This window comes from Euleptes europaea, chromosome 19 (genome assembly GCF_029931775.1).
Source record: "Euleptes europaea isolate rEulEur1 chromosome 19, rEulEur1.hap1, whole genome shotgun sequence".
NCBI lineage: Eukaryota > Metazoa > Chordata > Lepidosauria > Squamata > Sphaerodactylidae > Euleptes > Euleptes europaea.
In genome coordinates, this window is record NC_079330.1 from 19,581,397 (window position 1) to 19,608,451 (window position 27,055).

General features: G+C 49.5%; 1 protein-coding gene across 1 annotated transcript; it reads left to right on the forward strand.

Annotated features, from left to right (window-relative positions):
• Positions 1-7,518: 7,518 nt before the first annotated feature.
• Positions 7,519-18,972, forward strand: LOC130491274 (uroplakin-3b-like). The gene is made up of 6 exons (XM_056864986.1): positions 7,519-7,600; positions 8,628-8,777; positions 13,740-13,962; positions 16,886-16,962; positions 17,866-17,995; positions 18,807-18,972. Exons 1-6 carry the CDS (start codon positions 7,546-7,548, stop codon positions 18,970-18,972), a joined length of 801 nt encoding a protein of 266 aa, XP_056720964.1. The 5' UTR covers positions 7,519-7,545.
• Positions 18,973-27,055: the final 8,083 nt, after the last annotated feature.

Sequence of the window (27,055 nt, forward strand, 5' to 3'; positions counted from 1 at the left end):
AGAACTGGCACCGTCCCACTGAGGATACCCCATTTAATTCTTTTTTTCCGAGACGAGCCAAACACCAGTTTTCTCTGGGGAGCAAACCTGGCCATGTGACCCACTCGTGGGAGGCGGGCGGAGCGTCTCATGAAAAATCCCAGGTGTGTAAAAGCTTTTCTGTAATGATTTGCTTGGCATCGAAAGGGGAAAGCTCCTGGCCCTTTTTCTGTTGTCGGAGGAGAGGTATCCCACCTTCCCACTAATGGGGGCTTACAACATAAAGCGAAAAATAAAACGAAGGTTGTAACGCATGACTGAGCAGCAAGAAGACAGAACATTCAAGCAGCCATTAATAAAACAGCAGTACAAACCCGACAATAGACAGCAAACGGGAATAAAACCAGTAGCGCGCATTCAAGTGCCATCAAGCGGAAGGGTAAAAGCTCCTCATGATTTTTCCAGGTAGTTTTGACGGGTTTCCAGAAGGCCAAAAGCACGGGCGCAATGGACTTCTTGTGGCAAGGAGTTCCACAGTGTGGAGGGGGTCACGACCCCCCCAAAAAAGCCTCCTCCTACATACCCACCGGCATCACCTCTGTTAAGGTGGGTGTACAGATCAGGAACTAGTGACCTGATCTCCAATCAGGGGCAGAATCCCTAGTACAGGATGCTTGCTAAATGAAGAAGAGGAGTTGGTTTTTATATGCCAGTTTTCTCTACCATTTATTTATTGCATTTCTATCCCTCCCTCATTCCCGGCAAGCTGGGCTTAGAGCGGGCCACAACATAATCATAAAACAATAGTTAAAGCATGCCTTAAAACATGCTTTTAATGTAAAATGAAGAATGAGTTTTAAAGTAAGATGGCGTTTTCTTCCATTCATAGCCACGAGACAGGCCTGCTCAACCGTGGACCCTCAGATCAGGTTGGGAAGAATCAAACCGGCTTACAATCACCTTCCCTTCCCCTCCCCACAACAGACACCCTGTGAGGTAGGTGGGGCGGAGAGAGCTCTAAGAGAGCTGTGACTAGCCCAAGGTCACCCAGCTGGCTTCGTGTGGAGGAGTGGAGAAACCAACCCGGTTCACCTGATCAGCCTCTGCCGCTCATGAGGAGGAGTGGGGAATCAAACCCGGATCTCCAGATCAGAGTCCACCGCTCCAAACTACCGTTCTTAACCACTACACCACGCTGGGGCATAACGTTTGCCTACAGGCTGTGGGTCACTTGCTTCCCGGGGCAAAACGGCCAAGAAGAATCAGGAACTTCCGTTCCTTCTCGGTGAATCATAAGCGTGCACCATAGAACAAAGCTGTTGGGAGGGGAAACCCGCGTCCAAGAAACTCAGGGTGTTTTGGGTGTGGCTAGCTTATATAGGCCCAATTACGTGACGCTCACGTGGCTCTAGAACAACCATTTAATTAGTTCCCTCTGAGGGCAGGATACAAAGGCTTCTGCACTTAGAAGGAATTTCCCACAGAAATAATTGCGGCAAACCTGTGTCCTGTTCGTAATTCATCCTGTAAGCTTTGGTTCTGGGCGTCCAGCCATTGCTTCATACATTATCTTTTTCAAGGATGCCACAGAAAGAGCATTGCTAAAAGAAAGCAAACAGGTGTTTGGCGGAAACCATCAGGCCTGCTTTCATCCAGTCATCTGTACCAGTAATGGTCAGAACACATGAAGCTGCCTTATACTGAATCAGACCCTTGGTCCATCCAAGTCAGTATTGTCTACTCAGACCGGCAGTGGCTCTCCTGGGTCTCAGGTAGAGGTCTTTCACATCACCTCCTTGCCTAGTGCCTTTACCTGGAGATGTCGGGGATTGAACCTGGGACGACCTTCTGCATGCCAAGCAGATGCTCTACCACTGAGCCACGGCCCCTCCCCAGTGTCTGTGTCTAGCTTGTTTTCACTTTATCGTTCTGCCATGTTTGTTGATCGTTGGAGGGAGGGTTCCCGCACGCTAGGATGTCCCAAGAATGCCGGAGAGAAACCAACCCTCTGTTCCTACCAATCTACATTTTGTGTTCGCAGGCTACTTTTAACGAAAAACTGATCTCAGCCTGACAGATCAAAAGTGCCTTGTTTGGAGGCACGGGACATTTTTCCTCCCAGCAAAGCCTTTTAGTTAATTGGTGTCATTTCCCCCCTGCCTTTGGGGACCCGATGTGACTTGCATCGTTCTCCTCTCCTCCGTTTTATCCTCACAACAACCCTGCGAGCCTGAGAGGGTGTGACTGGCCTAGGTCACCCAGCAAGCTTAGATGGAAGGGAAGAGGATGAAGCTGGGATCTCCGAGCTCTAACCACTACACTACACTGTCTTGACAGCCCTTCTTTTCTGACTGGGATAAAACTGTGTACGCGCATGCACTCCGTGCACAAAATCTGCCCTTTCTCTGTCTTTTCCACAGAGGTTGTTCTGAGAAATGTGTCTCACTCCCCCTTTCTACATACACTGTATGGTTCAGATTCCTGCACTCTTGTTTTCAAATATGTAGCAGCAATCCTCTCTTTTCTTTCAGCTATCTCAGGCATCTGGCTCCAGGATGCCCACCTTTCCTCCCCCCACTTCCCCTTGGACTTGATTGATTCATTAGATGTTTCTCATGCCTCAATTGCCTCTGTTTGCAGACCTGCCAGTAATTCTTTGTGGAAAAACAGATCTGGGATGGTTTCAGGCAAGAGTCATACAAAATAGGAGCAGGAAGACTATGTGAGACGAAGGAGAAGAGCTGTTTTTTATATCCCGTTTTTTCTCTACCTTTAAGGAGTCTCAAAGTGGCTTGCAATTGCCTTCCCTTCCCCTCCCCACAGTAGATATCTTGTGAAGTAGGTGGGGCTGAGAGAGTTTGGACTGTGACTAGCTCAAGGTCCCCCGGTAGGCTTCATGTGTACGAGTGGGGAAACAAACCTGGTCCACCAGATAAGAGATGTGGAAGAGAGGGGAATCAAACCCAGTTCTCCAGATTAGAGTGTGCCGTTCTTAATCACTACACCACGCTGACAGAAAATAAGGCGTGCATAGGACCGAAATAAAGGTTTGGACAGCTTTCCCCTCCAAAAAAACATCTGGAATCTGAAGTAGACCTTTGATTCCTGAATTAAATCATAAGAAAACACTCTTTAACTCCCCCTTCCAAAGGTTTGGTTCTTGTGTTATGTCTAAGAGTTGCCTATCATTGAAAAATCCACAATTTATCGTTTCTATATACTGCATGGGGCCCGCCTTGTTAATCTGAAGGCTTGGCTGGAGCGGACACTCATGCAGAGATTCAATAAGCTCCCTCTTCTGCAGGCAGGGGATTCTGCTGTGTCTTTTATGTCCAGAATGACTTTATCCAATAGTGGTTTATTCAGCGAGTCAGCAGAATTATTACCTGCCCAATCCAGGTTGAGGCTCGTTGGACAATGAGTAGATCAAAGCAACAGATCATGCATAGATGCAGCGGATGGCTTTCTCTGAGGGTGGCTAAATTTGCTGTACTTTTTATGAGGGTAGAGGTATCATTCAGTCATGCTTGATGCGGTGGTACTACCCACCCACCCCACTCCCTGGTGGAGTTCCATTGGAAGAATGTCAGCTCGGATCATAGACTCATCCAGTGGGTAGTCTCTGAGGATGGGTAACCCCTGTTGCATCTCTGTGTCGAGACTGATTGAAGGGTGCAATTATGCTCTATGCAGATGTGCGGCAGAAATACCCAGGCAAACTCTCACTAGAAAGAGGCAACACACCAGCGTGGTGTGGTTAAGAGCGGTGGTCTGGAGCGGCGGACTCTGATCTGGAGAACCGGGGTTGATTCCCCACTCCTCCACATGAGCGGCGGAGGCTAGCCTGGTGAACTGGATTTGTTTCCCCACTTCTACACATGAAGCCAGCTGGGTGACCTTGGGCAAGTCACAGCTCTCTCAACCCCGCCTACCTCATAGGGTGTCTGTTGTGGGGAGGGGAAGGGAAGGTGATTGTAAGCCAGTTTGAGTCTCCCTTAAGTGGTAGAGAAAGTCGGCATATAAAAACCAACCTTCTTCAGACAGAAATGCAACAGGTAACGTCCTCTGCATGAATACTTTTTTTTTGGAGGGGGTCACATTGACTATTTTTCACTGTATGGTTTGAGTGTTACCATCTTAGGGATAAGGATGGGCACAGACTTCTCTTCCTGAATTATGGGGTCCTCAAGATTACCACCTTGTGTTGCAGAACCAGGTTGGCAGCATATTCCCCCGTCCACCGTAACTCGTGTGGCAGGTAAGGCAGCCGGACGTTTTACAGACAAGCCCTCGTTCCCAGATCCAGACAGGTCCATCAGCATTTCTCAAATGTCTCAGCTTCTCTCACAAGCACCGGTTTCCGCTGGCCCAGGCAGGTGTGTGGGGCCAGGCGTGCCTCCACCCGTTACATACGTTCAATCCTATCTGTGCTCAAATGCCTTTTGCAAAGCCAGGCTTAAACTGCAATGCGTTAGGGACGATCTTCGAATTATTAGAGCATGTGGACACATTTCTCTGTTCCCCATGACAGCTACCAAAGGATAGCAGCTCAATAACTATTCTAAATTAAACGAAAGCTTCAGAAATAATCTCATCTTCTAACACTTCCGTTCCGTGGTCTCGGCCCTCAGGCAGATCGCTGAGCAAATCGCTGTGGAACATGCTTGCTTGGGGTTTGTGTTTTTGACTGGAGGAAGAGCCTGCTGCTCTGGAAGAGCCTGGAGGAAGAGCCTGCTGAGAGCCAGCATGGTGTAGCGGTTAAGAGTGGTTGTTTGGAGCGGTGGACTCTGATCTGGAGAACTGGGTTTGATTCCCCAATCCTACACATGAGCGGCGGAGGCTAATCTGATGAACTGGATCTGTTTCCCCACTCCTACACATGAAACCAGCTGGGTGACCTTGGGCTAGTCACAGTTCTATTAAGAGCTCTCTCAGCCCCACCTACCTCACAGGGTGTCTTGTGGGGAAGGGAAGGGGAGTGTAAGCCGGTTTGAGTCTCCCTTAAGTGGTAGAGAAAGTCGGCATATAAAAACCAACTCTTTTTCTCCTTCTTCCTTCTTTAAAAGGTAAGGGGGCTAAGCCTTGTGCCTTTCCCTTGATGCATGCTGAAAGGAACAGCCTGAGGGCAAGGTGAAGTCACTTTGTAGTGAAGAGATTCTTCCATGGCTCTCACCCTTGGCTCTTTTCTTCACTATGGTCCTCCACTCAATTCTTGGCTCGTGTTTCTTGACCCCGGCTCTTTTGGGTGGCTGCCCAGAGTTGTCATCTCAACACCAGTGAGGTCGTAACTTTGGCTCCTGATCTTCCGGTCGCATGACTCTGGTGTTACATGACTTCCTGTCATGCCCTTGCAGGATCTGGAAAGGTGGAAGACCACGTTAGTTCTAAATTTCCCCTATGAATAGGGTTACCAGGTCCCTCTTCACACCTGGCAGGAGGTTTTTGGGGTGGAGCCTGAGGAGGGTGGGGTTTGGGGAGGGGAGGGACTTCAATGCCATAGAGTCCAGTTGCCAAAGCAGCCTTTTCTCCAGGTGAACCGATCTCTATCGACTGGAAATCAGTTGTAGTAGCAGGAGATCTCCAGTTACTACCTGGCAGTTGGCAACCCTACTTATGAATAAACGAGAGGGATTAATTTGACTGCAGTCTTCTCTGATTCAACCCTTCTTTCCCCTCCCTCCTTTTGTTAATTGCTTTAACAATTGAAATTGCAAGCGGTTTGGGGCTGAGCTCTGCCTACACTTTTCACTACAATTCCCAAGTGATACAGCATCAGTTCAGAGAACCTAGAAAAGCTATAGGTTTGCTGCAGTGGTAGTCCTGGGTAGGTTATAGGTTTGCTGGTAGTCCTGGGTACAAAAGCTGTAGGTTTGCTGGTAGCCCTGGGTACAAAACTGGCCGCGGGTGAGTATCCAGTTAATTATTTCTAACATCCTTTAGCTCTAGGTAGCTCCAAAGGGGAGCAGAAATGGTCAAAACATATGCCGCTACATCCACATAATTTTATGGCAGGGTTTACATACAGTCTGTTATCGCTTGTTGTCTAATATAGCCAGTGTTCTTGAAAGGGGTGGGGGTGTGTTCTCAGAACCACCCATGGATAGGGTTGCCAACCTCCAGGTGGCACCTGGAGATCTCCCTGCTATTACAACTGATCTCCAGACGACCAAGATCCGTTCTGTGGAGAAAATGGGCTGCTTTGGAGGATGAATTCAACTGCATCATATCCCGCTGAGGTCCCTCTCCTCCCCAAACCCTGCCGTCTCCAGCCTCCGCCCCCCAAACTGCCAAGTATTTCCTAACCTGGAGTTGGCAACCCTACCCATGGACCTGCTGTGTGCCTTGTTGGTTTCCCCAGGAGTTCTGCGAGGCCATTTCATGTTAAGAAAATGGCAGCGGTATGAGGAAGGTGTTAAACTGCCCTTCCCCTCGCGCCGCAGTTGTGACCAGAGTTTGCATGCGGAGAATTGTCCCTAGCATGCATCTTGTTGAGAACAAGCGTCTGGTGGTCAGAAAAAGGTTTACCTGCTCCAACTTTTTATTCAAGAAATAATTGACTGATGAATCACGACCTACATAAGAACATGAGGTGCCCTGCCAGATCAGACCAGCGGTCCCTCAAGTCTAGCCTCCACTTACACAGTGGCCAAGCAGTCTCGCTGAAGGGCTAACAAACTGGGCATAAAGTCAAGCCCTTCCCCTGTGGTTGTCTCTCAGCATTGACATTCAGAGGCTGCCTTTGAATGAAGAAGAGAATAAGAGTTTGTTTTTTTATACCCCACTTTTGTGTGTGTGAAGTGCCGTCAAGTCGCAGCCGACTTATGGCGACCCCTTTGGGGGGGTTTCATGGCAAGGGACTAACAGAGGTGGTTTGCCAGTGCCTTCCTCTGCACAGCAACCCTGGTATTCCTTGGTGGTCTCCCACCCAAATACTAACCAGGGCTGACCCGGCTTAGCTTCTGAGATCTGATGAGATCAGGCTCACCTGGGCCATTCAGGTTAGGGCTTCTCTACCTTTAAGGAGACTCAAAACGGTTTATAAACACCTTCCCTTCTCCCCACAACAGACACCTTGTGAAGTGACTTCCACTGCCTTCCACTGCCTTGCTCTTTACCCCTTCGGGATCTGTTTGGGTCTTCTGCTTTCCACTGCATATCATTTAAACCGTTTTGCCCGTGCTACAAAATTGCTTGTTTTTCCTCTCACCGTCCTGCTCCTCCTTTCCGTCCCAACTTCGTTCCCCTAGCTATGCCCTGTTGTTTTCTTCTCCTTTTGGAAGAACAAGACAGACCTGTTTGCTATCGGGGGTCAAGATCCTTACACGAGAGGGCAGGAATGTAGCAAGCTGGCACTGGATGGGTTGAACGCAGACCCCCCCCCCCTCCACAAGGCAAAAGAGATAAGGGGGTGGCCCCTCGGTTGGAAGAAGATCGTTCCTCTTAGCGGCCCTTTGCTCACTTGTACCCAGGACTGCAAGCAAAACAGAAGGGGGCTTTTTCACCAGATCAGAGCATCTTCCAGCTTAGTGAGACGAAACTTCTTCAGAAGAACTAGTCCCTGCTGGGATGGACTCTCTCCTGCTACTGTTGCTGGCCATTGCGGGGACTTTTGCTCAAATAGGTGACTCATTTCTTTTGTTGCCATCTTTTGTCTCTGGAAATGGACGTTCCTTTGAGCCACCATGGCTTATAACCACCGATGGACTGAATTTGTCTAGTCTCCATTTAAAAAAAGCTAAGCTAGCGGCAATCACTACATCTCGTGGTAGTGAGTTCCGTAAGTTAACAGTGCTGCTTGAAGCAGCAACTTCGGAGACCGACAATATTTTCAGGGTATAACCTTTCAAGAGTCAAAGCTTATCTGGCAAAGGCAGCTTTGACTCTCAAAAGCTTTCTTATTGGCGAGATGTCAGGCCCTAGACTCAGCCGAGACACAAGGGCGATGCAACAAATTTACTGCAGAAGAACGAAAATGCCCATTTTGTTCAGATCAAATAGATTCCCTAGCCCACATTGTTTCAGCATGTCCACAAAATAATATTGCACGAAATAAATATATCACTCCCTGGATAAAACAGCTAAAGACACTTTCTGAGCAGCAGATACTGCGTTATCTCCTGTCAAGTAGATCGGTCAATTGCGTGAGAGATGTGGCAACTTTTCTCTCTGTAGTGTCAAGGAAAAATTAAATTTCATTTCCCCTTTTTAAAGTGTGAAGTGGTTGATGGAGAGCCCGTCTAAGGAAAGGAAAAGCTTATACCCTGAAAATCTTGTCAGTCTCAAAGGTGCTATTGGACACAAATCTAGTGGTGTGTGAAGGAGTCTACTCTTGAGTTTTCCTACCTTCTGTCTTCTCCCTCGGTTTCCCGCTGATGAAATTAAACTGGTAAGCCCCTTGAGGCAGTGATATGATGTTTTGTTTTGTATTCATTTTAAGCTGCTTAATGTTTTTGTGCTCTGGTTGGCTGTTTAATATTGAGTTTTAATTACAAATTGTTAATGTTTTGTGTTTTTTTTAGTGTTTTATTTTGTCAGCTGCCTCAGGCAGGCTCCCTGGGGAGGTGGCATTTTTTTTTTTTTTGGAAATAAATAAAAATAAACTCATTTGGACACCCCCCCCTTCCTGGTATCCTGTTATGCATTTTCAGAGGTGATCCCATACATACCTCGTCTCACAGACCAGGCCTTAGAAGGGAAGATCACTGCCAGTACCTTCGCCCTGGACCCCCCAAACTGTATCTTCGATTCATTGGTCAATACCACAGACGAAATCTGGCTGGTTGTTGCCTTCACCAATGGTGAGTCCACACCTTCAACAGCCCGATGTTCTAGACTGGGGTTGGGGGGAGGTTTAAGCCACATTCAATTAATGGTAAGCTTGGGAAAGAAGCGGAATCGCCTTTAGATTCTAGCAAACTCCCATCAGATTGCAAAGTTCTGTAATTTAACTTCTTCTGACTTTCCTTTTTGAAAGCTTTTCCAGTTGCGGGTGCTGTTGTGTGACAATGTTTAGGGCAGAAAGAAGCAAAGAGCCTTAGATAAGACTAAATAACGGTTAGCCTTGAAGTCTGAGCTTTTAAGATTTGACAGATTTCAAGGCGTGGATGAACCAAGTAAAAATTTGCTTTCTGATTTCTGTTCTAATAATCCCTTCTTTATGAAGCACCTTTCCCAAGATGGCAAGAGGCACCTCTGCTGGGAGGTTTGCTAAAACACAAATACATTTAGTGTTTGAAAATGAATCTGCAGATGAACTATAGATTCTTTAACTTAAGGATGGTAAATGTCTGCGTTCTTTAGGGGTCACTCCCTCAGTTCTCCAGATATCTATCTGAGTACTAAAAGTCCTGGGGCGGGGGGGAACGACCAATGAAAACCTGCACATTTGCAGCAATTAATCTTTGGGGCTCAGCTCTCTATGCCTCCTCTTTGGAGGTCAGGAGGATGACAGGGCCTTTTCAGTTATGGCACCCCATTTCTGAAATGTCATTCCTGTGAGGTCCTCCTGCCTAGTACCATCTCATCCATTCAGTTCTGGAACTGCCCATTGTTATGCCTGTACTGATTGGCTGAAGAAGAAGACTTGGTTTTTATATGCCGACTTTCTCTACAACTTAAGGTAGAGAAACTGGCTTGCAATCACCTTCCCTGCCCCTCCACACAACAGACACCCTGTGAGGTAGGTGAGGCTGAGAGAGCTCTAAGAGAGCTGCGACTAGCCCAAGGTCACCCAGCTGGTTTCATGTGGAGTGGGAAAACCAACGCGGTTCACCAGATCAGCGTCCGCCACTCATGTGGAGAAGTGGGGAAACAAACCCAGTTCTCCAGATTACAGTACACCGCTCCAAACCACTGCTCTTAACCACTACACCAAGCTGGCTCTCACTACACCACGCTGGCTCTCTAAAAAGGCTGCTGCATTTTTAAAGCCTTTTTAGTACTATGAGTTTCAAAAATATTGTTCATTGTTTAGATTCTCTTTCTGGAAGTCTCCTTGAGCATTCCTCACGGTGTAGGGATCTCAGCCTGACCTGCCGCCTTATGGTTCATACGACATTTGGAAGCTGGAGGGGCAAGTCACAGAGCAGGGGTGTTGGTTGCTACCCCATCAGTGGGGCTGGAAGGAGGGGATTATCTCCATGTTGCATATGGGAGGCTTAGTAGGTTGCCAAAGGCCTCCGGGCAAGTTTGCAGCAGAGGTGAAATCTGAACCAAGAACCTCCCAAATCAGAACTCATTCTCTTGACCAGTGTACGTATTCAAACAAGAAATCTTGCTAGCTGAAACTATTTGTTTCTTTCCGTACAAGTGAAGCTGTAAGCAATCTTGAGTATATGTGTGTTAAGTGCCGTCAAGTCGCTTCTGACTCATGGCAACCCTATGAATCAATGTCCTCCAAAACGTCCTGTCTTTGACAGCCTTGCTCAGATCTTGCAAATTGAGGGCGGTGGCTACCTTTTTTTTTTTTTTTTTTTTAATTATTTTTATTATTTTCTACAATTCAACTAAAATAAACATATCTCAACAATATATTCAGTTGTAACTGCTTGTAACAAAAAAAGTTCATTGCTATTACTGAGAATATGTTATCTATAATATTCTATGCTATCTACTATATGTGACTTCCCCGCATCTTCTTCAGTCACTAATTCTACTGGTTAACACTTTTGCATTTCAAATTAATTTCTAATCCTTATTTTCTCTCATACAGACTTGCTTTAAGCTATCTATACTACTTCTATAAGCAATTTCAAGTCCTACCTAGTTATAATATTATCATCATTGTCTCTATATAACATTCTATTATTCTAAATTAAAGGGATTAGATCAATACATAAACAAATTTTCCCATTAAAAATTCATCAAAGTAAATCCACCGTGGCTCCCTTACACCCCAAAAATAAGCATCATTTTAGCCATTATCTTGTTTTGGGAGGGGATCTGCCAGTCCTTCTTTATTTCCCAATCCCCACCCCCCGTTTTTCAATATAGTAGCTGCAATTCTGGCCTCTGAAGATGTAAAAGAAGATCCCGGTGATTGTATCCATTGGCTTCTTGTTAAAATTTCCAGCATCTTCTTGGTAAAATCCTTCATCATGTCTCCCTCCATCGCTGGCTGCCAGGAAGTATTTTCTTGGGATAATAATGCTCCTCCTGTCAGCAGTGACTCAGACAAGTAAATTGTAGAGGTATTGAGTTCTCTCATGTTGCTCTCTCTCCTTGCCTGCTGGTCACTTGCAGCTACCTCTTTAAAATCTTGGGTCTTCATATTGTGGATCTCCTCAATAATTGTGTCCAGTTTTCCATTAATTGATTTAAATAGGATATTCATCACCTCAGCTAGTTGAAATGCTTGATGTGAGAGCGCTTGTTGTTTTTCAAAGACTAAATCTTGTTGCACTGCAAACATGTCCATTTGTTTGAGTAACATCTCTTCCATCCTCTTGTTTGACATATCTGCTTGTATTCTTATATAGAAGCAGGCTTTGTAATTTTCAAGATATCCTCAATTATGCTTCAAAGCAGCACAGATAAAGAAAAGAAAGTAGACAGGAAACTGCAGTATCATAGACCCTACGTCGTCTCCTCTCGGTGGTTAAGTAGTAGGAACGATTTGATGGTTACACCGGGGAGATTCACTTCAAGTCTTCCAATCTGCCCTGTCTTTTCGATGGTAACAAAGCCCTTCTTGTTATCTTCCGGTCTTAAGAGGCGACGTGGCTGGACATTGAATCAAAGAAGCCGGAAGTGGGGGGGGAAGGTTTTCGTCTCCCTCCCTCCCCTCAAAGCATTTAATTGGTAGTTGTAAAGTCATTCAAAAGTCCCTTTTATTGTGTCTACTCACTGATCAAGTTGATAAGGTCTTAGTCAGTTCATTTAATGGCATTTGTTTATTTTAAAAGTCTCGTTACGCTGGGCAGGGAGTCGCCTGTTTTCGTAGGTGTTTTTATCGTCATTCAGGTCTTCTCAATCAAGATAAAGGCAAAAAGTGTCTTTTTACTCACTCTGACTTCCAAAGGTGAGGCTTCTTGTTCTTTTCATAGATTATTTGATGTTAATGTATAGAGGAGGTCAAAGCCTATAATCCAAAGAGTCGTCCGTGGCAATGGTAGCCCCTATGCCGGCGGGGACAACTTCCAACTCTACGGGAGGCTTAAAAAAGCTCTCTCAGAGAATATGGGAGTCCAAACCGCTCTTGAAGGCTGCAGGGGAATTTCCTGCTTCCCGATCCACTATTTAGGACCGAGTTGGAGTGCTTTTTGCACTCCAAATCTAAACGACTCTTGGTGTTTCCTGGGAGCCCCCAGGAAACAATGGCGCTCGGACCAAACGCTCTACAGGAAGTCGGCGGTGGCTACCTTTATAGCAGGGATGGGGAACCTCAGGCCCAGGGGCCATATGCGGCCCCCGAGGGCATTTTTTTTTGTGGCCCTCGGGAGCTCCAGGGCCCTGCCACAGAGGCGCAGCACAGGGAGGCCCTCCCTGAGGGTGTTCCTGGGGCCACGGCTTGCAGGGGCGCTGCAGCAGCCTTTGGACCTCCTCTCACCGACTGACGGCTGTTGGTCGCCGAGAGGAGGGGGAGGGACGCTTCCCCCAGAGCTGCCCTCTATAGCCCCAGCATGCAGGAACGCTGGGGCACACTGTAAGCCCCTCTTGCTGCCTGTCAGCTGTTGAGCAGCAAGAGGGAGGGGGGGAAAGAGGCCCGCAGCTCCCGGAGGCAGACATGTGCGCAGGAGCCAATCAGGCTTCGGGGGGCCTTTTGTGGACTCTGGGGGTGAGAGGGCAAGGAGCCTGGGGCCAGGTCGCGTGGGGCCGGCATATGTGTGTGTGTGTGTGTGTGTGTGTGTGTGTGGAGGGGGAAGGCTTTTCTCTCTCCCTCACTTTCTTTCTCTTTCTTTGTCTGTCTCCCTCCGTCCTTTTCTTTCTCCCCCTCTTTCCATTTCTTTCTCCCTTTTCTTCTTTCTCTGTTTTCCTTCCTTCCTCCCTTGCTGATCGACTGCGGGCTGCGCCCTCCTGGCGCCTTGTTTGCTCGGGCCCACCACTGGCTGCCCTCCTGCCTGGGGGGGAGCGGGGCACCTTCCAGGCCTTCTTTGCGTGGCCTCCCCTGGGGTTGCCAACCTCCAGGTGGTGGCCGGAGACCTGGCAACCCTAGCCTCTCCCCCCCACCGGGAGATCTACACCTGGTATGGCCCCCGAATGATGTTATAAATGTGCAAATGGCCCTCGGCAGGAAAAAGGTTCCCCACCCCTGCTTTATAGAATCAATCCATCTCTTGTTGGGTCTTCCTCTTTTCCTGCTGCCTTCAACTTTTCCTAGCGTGATTGTCTTTTCCAGTGATTCTTGTCTTCTCATGATGTGACCAAAGTACGACAGCCTCAGTTTAGTCGTTTTAGCTTCTAGGGTCAGTTCAGGCTTGATTTGATCTAGAACCCACTGATTTGTTTTTTTGGCAGTCCACGGTATCCGTAACCCTCTCCTCCAACACCACATTTCAAAAGAATCTACTTTCTTCCTATCAGCTTTCTTCCTTGTCCAGCTTTCACACCCATACATAGCAATGCGGAATACTATCTTGAGTATACCTTAAGTAAAATTCTGCAGGGCTACTGCAGGGCCAGGGTCCCAGTCCAACCCATGGACCCACCCCTGTTCTACAGATATCAGTTACCCACCCCTGCTCTACAGATATCAGCCACCGAAGTCACTGGGTTTTCGTTAGCACCACCCCAGTTTCCTTCTTCTCTCCTTGCCTCCGCAGCCACCAACAGCTTCAAAAACCCGACGAATCCTCAGCAAATCCCACCGTATGAAAATCTATACAGCACGTATGCATATATGACAATGAAAGCAACCATCTCCCAGTACCCGTGCAACAGAGACAAATCGGGGAGCGTGCTCCGGGTTGGCAATGAATCGTCTTGCAAGAATCACAACAGCTTGACTCCCTGCAATGGACCACTGCCCTCCCCGGGGCCTTACAGGTGAGCTTCAGCGGAGGAACTAACAGGTGAGAAGGAGGGCATCTTGGCCATCTTCTGGGCATGGAGTAGGGGGTCACTGGGGGTGTGGGGGGGAGGTAGTTGTGAATTTCCTGCATTGTGCAGGGGGTTGGACTAGATGACCCTGGCGGTCCCTTCCAATTCTATGATTCTATTATCCTACTTTACTCAGCAGAGCCAGCATTTCAGCTTGCTCTTAATCAGGGGGTGAATAGGGACCTGAAAACAACCAAGAACCAGGCTTAGCAGCCCAGCAGTTCACACCCAGCCAGTGGCAAGCCTCTACCCATCATCATTCTTGCCACTGGCCAGGTCTGAGCCACAGGTCCCTGAAGTAGGGTTGCCAAGACCCTCTTCACCACCGGTGGGAGGTTTTGGGGGGCGGAGCCTGAGGAGGGCGGGGTTTGGGGAGGGGAGAGACTTCAATGCCATAGAGTCCAATTGCCAAAGCAGCCATTTTCTCCAGGGGAACCGATCTACATCAGCAGGAGATCAGTTGTAACAGCAGGAGATCTCCAGCTAGCACCTGGAGGTTAGCAACATTACCCCTCCCCAAACGCCACCCTCTTAGGCTCCACCCCAAAATCTCCCAGCCCGAAGTTGGCAGCCCTAGCTCTTTGCCTGCTTGTGTGTTGATTGTTAGTAGCTTTTGCTACACCTAAAGACCAACCGTGACATTTAAATGGGGCGGTGGCTTCTTGGCACATTCTAAACTTTGCCCCCAATCTTTTCTTTTCCTAGTTAAGCACCGAAGTTTATTTGTTTGCCATTCTCATAGCACCGTGACCTGAATCTGTCTCGGAAATTAAACAGCCACACCGATCCTAACTATTTTGAAGCCTGGGGCGAAAACAGTTTCTGACGCCCTCGGCCACCCCTCTGCCAGAACACGCACGAAAGGGCAGATCCGTTGGACCGGATCTGCCGCTTCGCAATCTGTGCAACGGACTGGAATGAGAGCGGAGCTGTACGGACTCACCGGTCTAGGCAGCCAAGCGTTGGATTTCTGTCCCACTCTAAATAATCAAGCGAACCTGCACGATATGGGAAATACTATTGGAGTATGACTAATGCGGGACATGAGGCATGTTCCTCTTTTGGTACTTTAGTTTTTGTTTGTTTTATTATATTTTTACCCCGCCCTTTCCTGGCCTAAGCCGGGCTCAGGGAACCTAACAACGTGAATAAGTACAATTTAAAAATAGAAATAACCATATAAAACCCAATTAAAAGGTAAATTAGGGCTGCCAACCTCCAGGTGGTAGCTGGAGATCTCCAGGGATTACAGCTGATCTCCGGCTGATAGAGATCAGTTCACCTGGAGAAAATGACCGATTTGGAAGGTGTACCCTATGGCATCATACCCCATTGAGGTCCCTCCCCTCTTCAAACCCTGCCCTCCTCAGGCTCCACCCCAAAAGTCTCCATGTATTTCCCAACCTGGAGCTGGCAACTATGGTTGCCAATCTCCAGATGGCACAAGAATATGCTGAAATATCTGCAAAAACAGTTTGTATTGGAAAACCAAACAAACAACAACAGCAAAGTGCTATATACAGAAGTGACAATTCACATCAGTGAAGTGCAATGTACCTAAATTGCCATAAGCATATACAGCAATCTAGGCATATATTTTTCGTATCCTAAACGCAGGTAGATGTTCAATGGATGTTCATGTTACTGAAGAACAAGGTGGAATGCTGGGATACGATCGTTTCGGAGTCTTCTTCAGTCCCACCTATTTCACCATAAACGTATGTATTCACTTCAATGAAAATTTAACAAGTTCCTCAGCTACACTTTGTATCCCTTGAGGAACCTGTTACAGCCTTTTGTAAGAAGCTGTGCATCTGGTCTGCTTTAAAATTCTTGAGACTACTGTACTACAGATTTTTATAAAACTTGAATACGGCAAGACCAAGTATCCATATGAGGAACTTGTTAATTTTCATTGAAGTGAATACATACGTTTATGGTGAAATAGGTGGGACTGAAGAAGACTCCGAAACGATCGTATCCCAGCATTCCACCTTGTTCTTCAGTAACATGAACATCCATTGAACATCTACCTGCGTTTAGGATACGAAAAATATATGCCTAGATTGCTGCTGTATATGCTTATGGCAATTTATGTACATTGCACTTCACTGATGTGACTTGTCACTTCTGTATATAGCATAGCACTTTGCTGTTGTTTGTTTGTTTGGTTTTCCAATACAAACTGTTTTTGCAGATATTTCAGCATATTCTTGTACTAATTTCCTAACCTATGGTAACAGTACAGAGATGTTTATTTTTGTTGGAATCTCCAGTTGGTGGCTGGAGATCTCCCGCTATTACAACTGATCTCCAGCCGACAAAGATCAGTTCACCTGGAGAAAATGGCTGCTTTGGCAGTGGGACTCTATGGCATTGAAGCCCCTCCCCTCTCCAAACCCCGCCCTCCTCAGGCTCCACCCCCAAAATCTCAAGGTATTTCGCAACCTGGAACTGGCAATCCTACTGGCAACTCTAAACTCTGGGTTGGGAAATAACTGGAGATTTTTGGTGTGGGGCCTGAGGAGGGCGAGGTTTGAGGAGGGGAGGGACTTCAATGCCATAGAGTCCAATTGCCAAAGTGGCCATTTTCTCCGGGGGGACTAATCTCTATCAGCTGGAGATCAGTTGTAATAGCAGAAGATCTCCAATTAGTACCTGGAGGTTGGCAACCCATCCTATATTGATTTACGGTATTGATTAGACTGCTTAATTTCCATGTTGCGATTAATTTCAACATGGTTTGCCAAACATCTGGGTTTCAATCAACTCTCTGGAAGTTTGTCAGAGTAGTTTAAGACCCAGTGATAACACTGCAGTCCAGCAGGGGATTGTTTATCTTAAAAAAAAAAATCTGTTTTGTTTTCAGAGTGAAATTCCTTGCTATGGACTCCACAGGCTCCAAGGCAGAGACAAGATGGTCTGGTCCGATCACTCTGAACAAAGGTAAATTAACCAGGAGAGAGGCTTCCAGAAACAGGGATGGAAGGTAGTTCTTGGAATTAAGGTTATCACTGGAGTAATCTGGTTGACAAGTGGGCTTGCAAACATTGATGTCAAGGTCATCTTAATATGACAAAGACTTTGTTTGTTTGTTTGTTTGGCATACCCCCAATAATGGTTATGGCTATGGAGAGCCAGCATGGTGTAGTGGTTAAGAGTGGTGGTTTGGAGTGGTGAATCTGGAGAACCGGGTTTGATTCCCTGCTCCTCCACATAAGCGGCAGATGCCAATCTGGTGAACTGGATTTGTTTCCCCACTCCTCCACATGAAGCCAGCTGGGTGACCTTGGACTAGTCACTCTCAGGCCCACCTACCTGACAGGGTATCTGTTGTGGGGAGGGGGAGGGAAGGTGATTGTAAGCCAGTTTGATTCTTCCTTAAGTGGAAGAGAAAGTCAGCATATAAAAACCAACTCCTCCTCTTCCCGGGGGAGAGTCCCATAGCTGTAGTGCAAAGGAAGAGATGTAGAATGGGAATCTCTCAGTAGATCTTAGTGGTAGAAAGAGAACAGGAGAAGCCTGATAGCATGGGATCTGTACAACCAGCCAAGTCAACAGTAGCTTCCCACCCAAGAATGATGACCCACTAATAATTCCATAGACTGCATGGTTCCTGGCAGTGGTGGAGAAAGTTCAGGTACCTTGCAGGCCACCGTACGTAGCTGATGGGACTGCCTTTGGTTGGGTCAGTCACCAGTTGTGTAAGCTTGCCCAACCGCTAACCTATGATCGCTCTTTAGCTAGACTCCGGGGGTTGTTTATAATCAAGGCTGCTCAAGAAGATGATTACGGGCAAGCAACTGGAACCGACGCATGTCCACCCTTCCTTTTTGTCATCCATTCCAGCTCAAACTTGGAAAACAGTGGACACGTGGCCCGGACGTCGCAGCGGAGACATGATCGTCGTCACCGTCATCCTCTCCATCCTCTGCGGGGTCGTCACCGCTGGCTTTGTTAGCACGGTCTGCTACGAGTGGTAAGCGCCTTGAGCGAGAGTCCTGGAGTTGCACAAGGAGCATTTGGCCACACGATCTCCTTGGCCTTGCACACACCTGGACAAAAGCAGCATCACACGCATGAACACACATGAAGCTGCCTTATACTGAATCAGACCCTTGGTCCATCAAAGTCAGTATTGTCTACTCTGACCGGCAGCTTCTCTCCAGGGTCTCAGGCAGAGGTCTTGCACATCACCTACTTGCCTAGTCCCTTTAACTGAAGATGCCGGGGATTGAACCTGGGACCTTCTGCATGCCAAGCAGATGCTCTACTACTGAGCCACAGCCCCTCCCCTTCAAGTCATTGTGGCTAGGGTTGCCAACCGCCAGGTACTAGCTGGAGATCTCCCGCTATTACAACTGATCTCCAGGCGAAAGAGATCAGTTCACCTGAAGAAAATGGCTGCCTTGGAAGGTGGACTCTATGGCCTTAGATCCTAGTGAAGACCCTCCCCTCCCCAAACCACGCCCTCCTCAGGCTCTGCCCCCCAAATCGCCAGGTATTTCCCAACCCAGAACTGGCAACCCTAATAAGGATTGCCAGGTCCCTCTTTGCCACCAGCAGGAGGTTTTGGGGGTGGAGCCTGAGGAGGGCGGGGTTTGGGGGAGGGACTTCAATGCCATAGAGTCCAATTGCCAAAGCGGCCATTTTCTCCAGGGGAACCAATCTCTGTCGGCTGGAGATCAGTTGTAATAGCAGGAGATCTCCAGCTAGTACCTGGAGGTTGGCAACCCTAAACCCTAGTTGTGGCTATTCTTGACACTAATGTCAGTTCTCTATTTTGACAGCTTCAAGCTTTGGCAGAACGGACCGCAGGAGAACGTAGAGCAGCAGCGTCAGGATCCCTCCCAGCCGAGTCGCTATGACACCCACCACATCCCCCTTGCCCCACCTGGGCCCCCTCCACCCCCAATGGACATACCTGGTTCTCAACTCATCTCTGCCTCTCCTTAGAGCCTTGCCTGCACAGACTGTTTTATTCCCCCCTTTGACTTTCCTCACTGTTTTGCTTGGCAGGCATAGCCAAGCCCGCCCACCTACCCCTGCTACATTACAGTCCAGCCCTATCTTATACCCTTTCCCTTTTTGTAATCCAAAAAAGGAAGGTTGGTTATGCATGGTTGGTTTGTCTCACTATTCCCCTGTGATTGTCCCAGTTCTCCGTCAGGGATATGCATGATGTTCTCCTCCCTGTGGACTCAACTCACTCCTGTCTTGTGACTTCCCCATGTTTTCCAATCCCTGTTTTATCCCGAAATTTAGTTAACTTCCGCACCCATCGCGAGTACATGTTGGTGCATTGTTCAGCTGTGGGTCGATCCTCCCATGACCCGACATACCCCCATTCCAATTTCCCCCTCCTCCTCCACCTAAGTTCGCTCCAGGCTGATCTCGGAAACATGTCCGCCATTGGTAGGGTTGCCAACCTCCAGGTACTAGCTGGAGATCTCCTGCTACTATGATATCCAGCCGATAGAGGTCAGTTGACCTGGAGAAAACGGCCGCTTTGGCAACTGGACTCTATGGCATTGAAGTCCCTCCCCTCCCCAAACTCCTCCCTCCTCAGGCTCCACCCCAAAAACCTCCCTATAGTGGCAAAGTGGGACCTGGCAACCCTAACCATTGGGCACCATTCCTTGCTCGCACCTTCACCGTTTTTTTGTTGTTGTCTGTACGTCCAGAAAATACCAGGAAGCAGAAAGGGAGACCTTTGCATTGACCTACTCAGGGCTATAGAGGGAAGATTGAAACCAGCTGCATTATACCTTGAAACTCTGGCTCAGCTCCGCCCACTCCTGAAGCTCCACCCAGACAGCATAGCTCCACCTACCTTGCAAGCTATCACAGGTGGGCCAGGCTTGGGGCAACAGCTGGCTTCAGGCCTTGTCTGTCTGGCCGTTTTAGGAACCTTCCAAAGGCTGTCTCTCCCCAGCTTTCCTGCTGATTCCGCACTCGACCTGATTTCTTTCCCTGTCCTGTTTAGGCAAATTCGGCTACTGTCTTCCCTTTGACACCCATGCCCTGGTTCTGCCCTTTCTATCGTTTCAGAGACATGAATTGGGACCTGCCACACCTCTCTCTCTGCTCCCCCATCCGTTTCACACATTATTCTACTCTGCAACATCCTGGCCTCCACTGACCATGTTAATAAACTGTTGATAATGGTCCCAATGCGTGTAACAAAGACCTGTATGACATTTAGTTCCACAACAGATCAGGCGTTCATAGATTTGCTGGAACTCAAACATTCAGCAAGGTATATTAAGAGGAGAAACAGATATGTGGAATACGGAAAGGAAGAAGGCAAGAAGCTGTGAACCGCTGCATCTAAGTGCATGCTGTGCATTATGCATTTACGCTTGAGCTCAAGAGAGACTGGGGTTGTTTATGTGGTACTTTAACTCACGTTCACCCTCAGTCTGAATCAGTTGTTCCTTTGAGTTACGCATGAGTTTTCTGTCTTCCCATTCCTCTGTTAACCTGACTCTTCCATCTTTTCTGAGCAAAGCCTGGGTGAAATCCCCATGCATAAGGCAAAGTCCGGGACACGCAAGCTTTGTTTCTCTCACAACCAATTACAAGGCAGCATGTCCAGAGGCGGGGATTCAAATATTTCCTGCTTCCTCGGAGCTCTTTCTGCGCAGAAATATTTTTAAAACCGAGGCTTGGATTTCCCCTCCGCTTCAGATTGCTCCATTTTTGTTTAAAGGGGCAGAGACTTGATTTGAGCTTGGAGACTTCTGGTGCATAGATTCCCAACATGAAAGTGTGGGTCCAGCGAGCAACAAACCTCAGGTAAAACTCCCATGCATAAATGACCTGGGAGAGGTTTGCTCACTTTAGAAAGCTGGTGTCCCACATTACAAGTTTATGTCCACAATTCAACTCTGCCAGTTCACCGCCACCTTGGGATGGCCCACACCTGCTCTGGTGGGACTGTTTCTCTGTGGACCAAATCTGGTTTTCAGAGCATGTTGCATTCAAATGCACTGCACCTGTCTGTGGGACTGCTTGACCCTCTTGGTTTTGAACACATGTGTGAGAGATCCCCCTCTCTGAGTTTGCTTCTCCAAATCAGTTGCTCAGACGTTGATACAGAAACAATCGATTTATTGAAGCCTTCAGGAGATGAGACAGGCACAGGTAGAAAGTTGCAAGTGAGGGGCTATACGGGTTTACAGAATATATTGACTCCAGGGCACTGGGGCACTGGGGTTCACACTTATTGTTATGGGAAGTTACAAGCTTGGCATAATACAAAACATCAGACAGATCCCAGGAAGTCTGGGCGGCTATCACACTTCCAAGGCCGCATCGGCCTGAGGGAGTACTGGCAGGAAGAACAGCGGGGGGGGGGGAAGATACATGGGCCATCAGGCCTGGCGCCTGAGACCAGAAGGTGTGAACTGCTTTTACGAGTTCACTGATAACACAGCAGGTGATGGAAAGCAGAGACACAAAGACAGAGACCCTCACATTCTGCCCCCCTTAAGGCCCCCCCCCGGGGTCCCCGAGAGGACGAGGCTTATCGGGATAAGCAAGGTGGAATTCCCGGACTAAGCGAGGAGCCGCCATGTGGGGTGCGGCCACCCATTCGTCATGAGCGGAGCCAAGGTTTTTCCAGCGAACAAAGTAAAACAGTTTCCCTTTCTTCCATTTGGAGTCTAAAACCTTGGATATTTCCAAATGGGTGTCCCCTCCTACTACGGTAGGAATCTCGTGTGCGGGAGGGGGGTGGAACTGGGGGGCTGCCACATAGGGTTTGAGGAGGCTTATATGAAAGACTGGATGGACTCCTTTCAGAGTTTTTGGGAGGTCCAGTTCCACAGTAACCTCGTTGATTACTCTGGTAATGGGGAAAGGTCCCACATAACGGTCGCTCAGTTTTTTGCAGGGGCGAAGAGAGCGGAGGTTTTTGGTGGACAGATAGACTTGCTCCCCCACCTTGAGTTCCCATCCCGGAGACCGGTGTTTGTCTGCTTGTTCCTTGTACTTGCTTTTTGCCCTTTCCAGATTTTTGAGCAACCATGGCCAGGTGGATTTAACCACCTGAATCCACTCCTGAAGGTCAGGGGTAGACTGGAGCTCTGGCGAGACGGGGGCAGAACCGAAAGGGCCGAAATCCGTCCCGTATATAACTTGGAAGGGACTAAAGCCGGTAGAGGAATGAGGCGCATTGTTATACGCATATTCGGCAAATGGCAGCAGGTCGACCCAGTCGTCCTGGTGGAAATTTACATAGCAACGCAAATAACATTCTACCACCGCATTTACTCGTTCTGTTTGACCATCCGTTTGGGGGTGATAGGCGGAAGAAAGGCCCTGCTCTTCCACTCCCATTAACTTTAGGAAGGCCCGCCAGAATTTGGCAACAAACTGGACCCCCCGGTCGGAGAGGACCTTCCTCGGGATCGAGTGTAGCCTGAGGACGTGTGTGATGAACAGTTTAGCTAAGCCCTGGGCTGAAGGAAGGCCTGCACATGGAACGAAGTGAACCTGTTTGGAAAAGAGGTCTGTGATAACCCAAAGAACCGTTTTTCCCCGACTCGGAGGTAGGTCGGTGATAAAATCCATGGCGATGACTTCCCAGGGACGGGAGGGGCTCTCAAGCGGTTTGAGAAGCCCTGGGGGTTTTCCCATCCGTTTCTTGGCTGTGGCGCAGGTGGGGCAGCTGCGCACATACAACTCTACATCAGATCTCATACCGGGCCACCAGAATTGTCTTCGAACCAGGTGAAGCGTTTTTATGAAACCAAAATGACCCGCTAGCCTGGCACCATGTACAAGTCCCAATACTTCCTTGCGAAGAGAGGAGGGGACGTACAGTTTCCCCCCTTGCACCCACCAAGTGTTGGTACGATCCAGACCAGTGGGGAGGAGATGATGCTCCTCCTCCTGCAAGGAGGCGTCCCGGAGTCGCTGTTGGAAGGCTTCCGGGATGCCTTTGAGTGTAGGGGGGGTCTCCGGTGGTCGGGCTTGGGACCGGGTGGTGACGGCTAAGCTAGGAACTTCCCCTCGCTGCTCGGGAGTGAACAGGGAGTCGACTGGGCGATCGAAATCGTTGCGATACTGGGGAAGTCGTGACAAAGCGTCGGCTAGGGCATTTTCTTTGCCAGGGACATGTCTGAGAGTGAACCGGAACTTAGCGAAAAATTGGGCCCACCGAACCTGTTTGGCATTGAGTTTTCTAGCCCCCTTGAGGGCCTCAAGATTCTTGTGATCGGTACACACTTCGAATGGCAGTTCGGCCCCTTCCAAGAAGTGTCGCCATATGGTAAGGGCATGTTTGACCGCTGCTGCCTCCTTCTCCCAAATGGCCCAGTTGATTTCAGACTGGGAAAACTTCTTGGAGAAGTAGGCGCATGGTCTCAACCGTCCCCCCTCATCCCTCTGCAATAGGGCCCCGCCCATGGCTACATCCGAGGCATCCACTTGCACCACAAAAGGCTTGGTGCAATCTGGGTGAGCCAAAACGGGTTCGGATGAAAAAAGTAGCTTCAAACGTTCAAAAGCTAGCTGGCACTGGGGGGACCATTGCAAACGGGCTGAGGGAAGCGCGGCGCTAGCCCCCTTGTCCTTGGTACGCAACAGGGCAGTGAGGGGAAGCGCAACTTGGGCAAAGTTAGGAATGAAGTTCCGGTAAAAATTGGCAAACCCCAAAAACTGCTGAAGTTGGCGGCGGGTAGTGGGGGGTTCCCAGTCCCGCACTGCCTGGACCTTGGCGGGGTCCATTTCCAACCCTTGGTGGGAGATCACATACCCCAGAAATGTAATGGAGGGTTGGTGGAATTCACATTTGGACACCTTAGCATACAGTTTGTGCTCCCGCAGCCGCTGGAGCACCTCTCGCACTAGGCGCACATGGTCTTCCATGGTTTCAGAGTAAATAAGGATGTCATCGAGAAATACCACCACCCCCCGAAACAGCAAATCATGCAAAACCTCATTAATTAATTGCATAAAGACACTCGGAGCCCCCGAAAGTCCGAACGGCATGACTAGGTACTCAAACATCCCAAAACAACTGGAAAAGGCCGTTTTGGGTTCGTCTCCTTCTTTGATGCGAATGCGGTGGTAGGCTTCTACCAAGTCCAGTTTGGTGAAGATTCGGCCCTCCTTTAATTGTGCTAGAAGGTCAGGAATAAGAGGGAGGGGGTAAGCATTAGACTGGGTGACTGCGTTCAGTCTGCGAAAGTCAATACACAGTCTTAAATCTCCCGTCTTTTTCTTTACAAAGAAAGCTGGGGCTGAATAAGGAGCCTTGGAGGGGCGTATGAAACCCCTCGCCAGATTGACATCCAGATAGTCTCGCAACACTGTCTTTTCACTAGGGCTCATGGGGTAAACCTTTCCCTTAGACAGTTTGCCTTCCCCTACAATCTCGATGGCACAGTCCGTTTCTCTGTGGGGAGGCAGTTCGTCGCACTCTCTAACATCAAAAACATCAGTAAATTGCGAGTACTCAGAGGGTAATTGAGGAGAGACTGGGGCGGGGGACCCTACCAGTGCGGCGGCTGGAGTCCTGAGTACCCGTTCCTTGTCATGCAACCCACAGGGGTTTTCGGGGAAGGAAAGCACCCGTTTAACCCAATCAATGGAGGGATTGTGCCCCCTTAACCAGTTCATCCCTAACACCACAGGGGTTACAATAGGGGCGATAGTGAAATACAACCGTTCCCAATGTTCCCCCACGGACATAATCACGGCTGCAGTTCTGTGGGTCACCGGGCCCCGTTTAAAGTCACTCCCGTCCATTTGGGAAAAACGGAGGGGTCCCGGAAGCCGCTTGCGCCGGACACCCAACTTCTTGGCAGTTTCCTCATTTATCATGGTGCGGGCACACCCCGAGTCGACCAACGCGGGGACCTCTAACGGGGGACCCCCTTTGGGTAGGGACAGATGGACACGCACAAATACATTGTCCTCTTGGGCGCTTACCATCGGTGGAGCTCCTTGCACAACGATAGGGACGGTCTGCTGCGGAGCCCCCTCTACAGCAGACCGACGGCGTTTTTTGCCGGCTGTTCCCACTCTTCCTCCTCGCTGGAAGAGGGGGACGGGGTAGTGGCCTCCGGGGAGCCGTCCGAATCAAAGACGGTATTTGTAATCCGGGACCCCGATGGGACCGTAGAGTCGGATGCTCCATCCTGGGGACGTGCGTGGAGAGCGGAGGGTGCGCCGGAGCGCCGGCTCAGTGGTCCACTTCTGCGGCGAGGCTGGCTGTCGGCGGCCGGTTTCGTCGGCTCGGCCTGGGTTTGGCGGGGAGGGGTCGGACGGCCTGAGCGAGAGGGGCATTGCGATGCAAAGTGACCCTTTCCCCCGCAGATCAGGCAGACGCCGGCCTCGAACCGCTTGCGGCGTTCCGCGGCCGAGAGGACCCCGCCACCCCCTTGCCGGAGTTCCCGGCCACGGTCACCCCGGGGCCTGGGGTCTCGCCCAATCCGTTGCTTGGACAAGTTCAGGAGTTGTTTGCGATTCTCGATGTCAGCAGCATGGCGAACCCAACCTTCCACATCCGGGGGGTTCCCTTGCATGAAGGCCCAATGTTGGAGGTCTGGGTTGAGACCCTCCCTGAAACATTGTACCAAGGTAGCCTCACTCCAGTCCAGAATTCGGCTAGCCAGTGACTGGAACTCACTTGCATACTGCGCCACCGACTTAGTCCCTTGGCGCAGTTGCATCAGGGAGGCTTTAGCCCGCTCACCTAGAGTCGGGTCCTCAAAACGGTTTCGGAGTGCTACCATGAACTCGTCCAGGGTTCGCAGCACCGGCGAGCGGAGTTCATACTGCAACACCATCCAGGCAGCCGCCTCCCCTTGCAGTAAGGAAGCCACGTACTGCACCCGGGACTCCTCAGAAACGAAGGTTCGGCCTTGTTCCCGCATAAAAATGTCTACTTGGACCATAAAAAAGGTCAACTGGTCTCCCGACCCGTCATACGTGACTTTCAGGTCCCGACGGGCCGGGGGGGCAGGGGTTGCGGGCGGAACTACTGGCGCCCCGTCTGGGGGAGCACCGGCTGGAGGTTGCAATTTCAGCGCATCTAGGGTCGTGGCCATCTCACCCATTACGCGTTGCATGATCTCCATCTGCTCCTGCATAGCCCGGCGGTCTTCCTGCCACTGCTTTCGTTCTTCCTCCATGAGGGCCTCTTTGCGGGCCGGGTCCCCTTCGAGTCCCGTGCTGGGGAAGGCCAACCGGCGATCCTTCGCCGCAGTCCGCGAGAGCGACCAGCCCTTGGGAGAGTCCAGCCAATAAGTGAGCCCCCGGGGACGTCCGTCCCGATCTTGGTCGGGGGCGCGACCCTTCGGTTTCTTTGGCTTGGCTCCCTCCTCTTTAGGGTCCGGCTTCTCCGGCTCGTCCGGTTCCTTGGGGGCATCGGGGTTAGGGGTGGTGTCCTCGTCGGCTGACATTCTGTCCAAAGCGGTACAGCTGCAGTCCGAGAGGCAAGGACTTGCAACTTAATGTGAGAGATCCCCCTCTCTGAGTTTGCTTCTCCAAATCAGTTGCTCAGACGTTGATACAGAAACAATCGATTTATTGAAGCCTTCAGGAGATGAGACAGGCACAGGTAGAAAGTTGCAAGTGAGGGGCTATACGGGTTTACAGAATATATTGACTCCAGGGCACTGGGGCACTGGGGTTCACACTTATTGTTATGGGAAGTTACAAGCTTGGCATAATACAAAACATCAGACAGATCCCAGGAAGTCTGGGCGGCTATCACACTTCCAAGGCCGCATCGGCCTGAGGGAGTACTGGCAGGAAGAACAGCGGGGGGGGGGGAAGATACATGGGCCATCAGGCCTGGCGCCTGAGACCAGAAGGTGTGAACTGCTTTTACGAGTTCACTGATAACACAGCAGGTGATGGAAAGCAGAGACACAAAGACAGAGACCCTCACAACATGAACACGTGAAGCTGCCTTATACCGAATCAGACCCTAGGTCCATCAAAGTCAGTACTGTCTACTCAGACCGGCAGCGGCTCTCCAGGGTCTCAGGCAGGGGCCTTTCGCATCACCTGCTTGTCTAGT